General features: G+C 37.3%; 1 protein-coding gene across 1 annotated transcript in view; it reads left to right on the top strand.

The window, feature by feature from the left end:
* The window catches only part of LOC107573733 (neuroplastin-like), a 29,727-nt gene that overhangs the window by 17,607 nt on the left and 7,526 nt on the right, over window positions 1–4,594 (top strand). Inside the window, exon 5 of the mRNA XM_016260179.1 lies at window positions 3,716–3,849. Coding sequence (XP_016115665.1) covers window positions 3,716–3,849 — 134 coding nt within the window. The remainder of the gene's footprint in view (window positions 1–3,715; window positions 3,850–4,594) is intronic.

The following is a 4,594-nucleotide window of genomic DNA, read 5'->3' as shown; positions in this document are numbered from 1 at the left end:
GTCTCATGCGGTGAAGCATTTTGTGTAGTGTTCAGATCTGAAAGTCTTCATTTGAAACCCTCTCGGGCGTCAGATCAGCTTTCAGATAGCTGGGAATAATTTAAGGCGGCGATATGATCTCAGACTGAAGTCGTGAGACACCGACGGATCTCCAGGTGCTGCGTATTTTGAAGAATCGTAAATCACGCCTGACGTGACCGCGTGGCTTCAGTGCGCTTCCTCCTTTCTCCTGGAAGTCTTTTAAATTCAGGTCTTCTCTGACGCAGCGGGAGAAGACAGTCTTTGTGCTTTGTGTTAGAGGTAAAGACACATTACTCTCAGGATGAGGCCGCTGGAGATAAAAATGTTTTAGAAGAAGTCTTTGTTCTCATTTTAATGATGAACCTCCTGGAAGCAGATTTAGTTTGATGGTTGTTATTGAAGGGAAAGCGTTGGATGAGAAGAGCCGGTGCATCCTGTAGAATTAAACAGAAATAAAAAGAGAATGTGAACGAACAGCAGATGTGATCATCATGAGGAGAATCCAGGGCTGGATGATATAGCTAAAATACAGCATCATATTTTATTTATTTATTTATTTTTTGTCAATTTCATTACTACGGTTATATTCCCTAATTTTATATGATCATCAGCAAAGATACTGTAATAAAATAGCTAATATTCATTATATCGCCCAAGGTGAATCCTCTGAACCAGGTTATTATTCTTTTTTATTCATATTTTGAATAGTTTTTATCTTTTTATTTTTCATTTTCATTTTAGTTAAAGTTTTAATAATTTTGTCATGCGTTTTTGTCATTTTAATAGTTTTTGTTTTTTATATATATGTTTATAAAGTTTTTATTAATTTTTATTAAAATTTGACTTTTAGTACATCGTTAATCTAAATGAAAATGTGAAATGTTGCCTTGGCAAATAGCTGAAATATATATATGTATATATACAGTGGGTAAAAAAAGTATTTAGTCAGCCACCAATTGTGCAAGTTCTCCCACTTAAAAAGATGAGAGAGGCCTGTAATTTTCATCATATGTATACCTCAACTATGAGAGACAAAATGAGAAAATAAATTCCAGAAAATCACATTGTAGGATTTTTAAATAATTTATTTGCAAATTATGGTGGAAAATAAGTATTTGGTCAATAACAAAATTTCATCTCAATACTTTGTTATATATCCTTTGTTGGCAATGACAGAGGTCAAATGTTTTCTGTAAGTCTTCACAAGGTTTTCACATACTGTTGCTGGTATTTTGGCCCATTCCTCCATGCAGATCTCCTCTAGAGCAGTAATGTTTTGGGGCTGTCGCTGGGCAACACGGATTTTCAACTCCCTCCAAAGATTTTCTATGGGGTTGAGATCTGGAGACTGGCTAGGCCACTCCAGGACCTTGAAATGCTTCTTATGAAGCCACTCCTTCGTTGCCCGGGCGGTGTGTTTTGGATCATTGTCATGCTGAAAGACCCAGCCACGTTTCATCTTCAATGCCCTTGCTGATGGAAGGAGGTTTTCACTCAAAATCTCATGATACATGGCCCCATTCATTCTTTCGTTTACACGGATCAGTCGTTCTGGTCCCTTTGCAGAAAAACAGCCCCAAAGCATGATGTTTCCACCCCCATGCTTCACAGTAGGTATGGTGTTCTTTGGATGCAACTCAGCATTCTTTCTCCTCCAAACATGACAAGTTGAGTTTTTACCAAAAAGTTCTATTTTGGTTTCATCTGACCATATGACATTCTCCCAATCCTCTTCTGGATCATCCAAATGCTCTCTAGCAAACTTCAGACGGGCCTGGACATGTACTGGCTTAAGCAGGGGGACATGTCTGGCACTGCAGGATTTGAGTCCCTGGCGGTGCAGTGTGTTACTGATGGTAGCCTTTGTTACTTTGGTCCCAGCTCTCTGCAGGTCATTCACTAGGTCCCCCCGTGTGGTTGTGGGATTTTTGCTCACAGTTCTTGTGATCATTTTGACCCCACGGGGTGAGATCTTGCGTGGAGCCCCAGATCGAGGGAGATTATCAGTGGTCTTGTGTGTCTTCCATTTTCTAATAATTGCTCCCACAGTTGATTTCTTCACACCAAGTTGCTTACCTATTGCAGATTCAGTCTTTCCAGCCTGGTGCAGGTCTACAATTTTGTTTCTGGTGTCCTTTGACAGCTCTTTGGTCTTGGCCATGGTGGAGTTTGGAGTGTGACTGTTTGAGGTTGTGGACAGGTGTCTTTTATACTGATAATGAGTTCAAACAGATGCCATTAATACAGGTAACGAGTGGAGGACAGAGGAGCCTCTTAAAGAAGAAGTTACAGGTCTGTGAGAGCCAGAAATCTTGCTTGTTTGTAGGTGACCAAATACTTATTTTACAGAGGAATTTACCAATTAATTCTTTAAAAATCCTACAATGTGATTTTCTGGATTTTTTTTTTCTCATTTTGTCTCTCATAGTTGAGGTATACCTATGATGAAAATTACAGGCCTCTCTCATCTTTTTAAGTGGGAGAACTTGCACAATTGGTGGCTGACTAAATACTTTTTTGCCCCACTGTATATATAGCAATGGGTGCATACCAAAATGTCAGGCAGCCCAGATCTCCTTGTGATCATGTGTTTAATAATGGCCTTTAAAGCTCCCAGGCTGTTTGGTTTGTGTTTTGGAGATCATCGGCTGGTAAAGTGCCATGCAGTTTAAGCATGTCCTGGTCACCTCTTTCTGGTTATCCTGCGGTCATCTCACAAGCACCAGATGGTGGCCTGCATGTCTGAGGGGGTGGGGATGTAAATCTGTCTCTTTTTCTCTCGCTTTTCCTATCTCCTAACTGAGGTATTTGATGTCATTTTTTGTTAGACTGAATTAACCTTTAAAAAGTCTCCTGTCATGATTCATTATTTGACTTTTAAATCACAAAATGTGAATATGATTTACATGTGGATGTTTTTTTTGCGTATTTGTGGGGGTACATGGCATATGAATAATATGCCCTCTTTTGATGTTAATGCTTCAGTATACTCTGTTGGTTTCACTGACTAAGCCTTAGAGATTTGACTGTGAATCATCTCATTATTTGTCCTATATATTCAGTGTGTATATTTAACATAACATAGCCTATACATACATAGTCCTTTGAGATATTATCATATTAGATTTAATATGTCAGTGACAACAGCAAGTATATATATAGTAATATTGTCAAGATTTGTTAATGTTATTGACTTTGAAGAATATTGGTCTTTTGGGCTGTTTAAATAAACCAATGAGATCTTGAACCAGCACTTAACACTCATTTAATAAAAGTTACAAATTTAAGTTACAGCTTTGAATCCGGAGTAATGCATGGGTTAAATGTTAACTTGAATGCACTATAAATCTCTTTGGAAAAAAAAGGCCAACCGAATAAATAAATGTGAAGGAGAAAACGTCATTGTTTTCACTGCTCTTAGCATTTTCATCCAAATCGGCTTGTGTGGCAGCACATCAAATCGCTGTGGACTTAAGTTCTTGGTTTATTCCCATGCCTTAGGGCAATCATGGTATATTTTCTTAATATTTCATGATCCGCATCTAGTTTTCAGGTTTATTTATCACAAACATGACATTGCAAATGACACAAGAAAAAATGTCCATGCAGTGATTGAAGATCAGGGAGCTTAATAAGGTTTATGCAATGAAATCTGTTCTGATAGTGATGGATACATTCTGCTCTCCTCTCTTAGCTGCACCAGACATCACGGGGCACAAGCGCAGCGAGAATAAGAATGAGGGTGAGAGAGCTGTCCTCTACTGCAAATCTGTGGGTTATCCTTATCCCATGTGGACCTGGCGTAAACTTGATAACGGCATCAGTATGGTATGGTCATTTTGACAAATGAGTGAATCTTAAATCTTCTGTTTGGTTGTTTTAAAGGGACAGTTCGACCTCTTAGCCTCAAGTTGTTTTAACCCTGTAAAGCACATTAAATAAAAGTCATAAAATCCCATTTTTTATGGCTCATATAGTATGATATAGTGAGTGCTCATACTTGAAATAAAAAAAGAAAAATTTTATTCAGATGCCCAAACTAAGCAAAAAATATGCATTTTTGGTGCTGATATTTCAACGTGATCTCATGATAATTCGTATGTATTTTACGTAAAATGTGGTTCTATAAAACGTATTTACTTACGTTTTTACAGGCACTAAAACGTACAAATACTGACGTATTTTCAGCATCTAAATGTACAAAACTGACGTATTGACACCTAAAAATGAATCCTTATGAATATTGAAATCGCGGCATTAATTTGATTAGTTTTTAGTTGTCATATGAATTAACTTGTTTTCAATTGCATTATTAAATTGTTTACTTATGAAATGATAACATTTCGTTTTGTTGTGATTTCTGCTGCCAGCCCGTTTCCAAGAATATGCCTACATAATGTTAAACACGACTTCACTTTAAACCTTAAAATAAATAACAGTTCTGCAATCGTTTAACCTTTACTTGTCATGTAATGTTTACTTTGATTGCCATGGGCCACAAAAGGCGTTTTCTACACATAATTATGAAATGAAACCATTTTATTAGTGCGCTGTAATCCAAATCTTCCGAATC

This window comes from Sinocyclocheilus grahami, unplaced genomic scaffold (assembly GCF_001515645.1).
Source record: "Sinocyclocheilus grahami isolate Dianchi unplaced genomic scaffold, SAMN03320097.WGS_v1.1 scaffold31.1, whole genome shotgun sequence".
Classification (NCBI taxonomy): Eukaryota; Metazoa; Chordata; class Actinopteri; order Cypriniformes; family Cyprinidae; genus Sinocyclocheilus; species Sinocyclocheilus grahami.
Note: the sequence above shows the minus strand (reverse complement) of the source record. Positions and strands in the feature narration are given on the sequence as shown.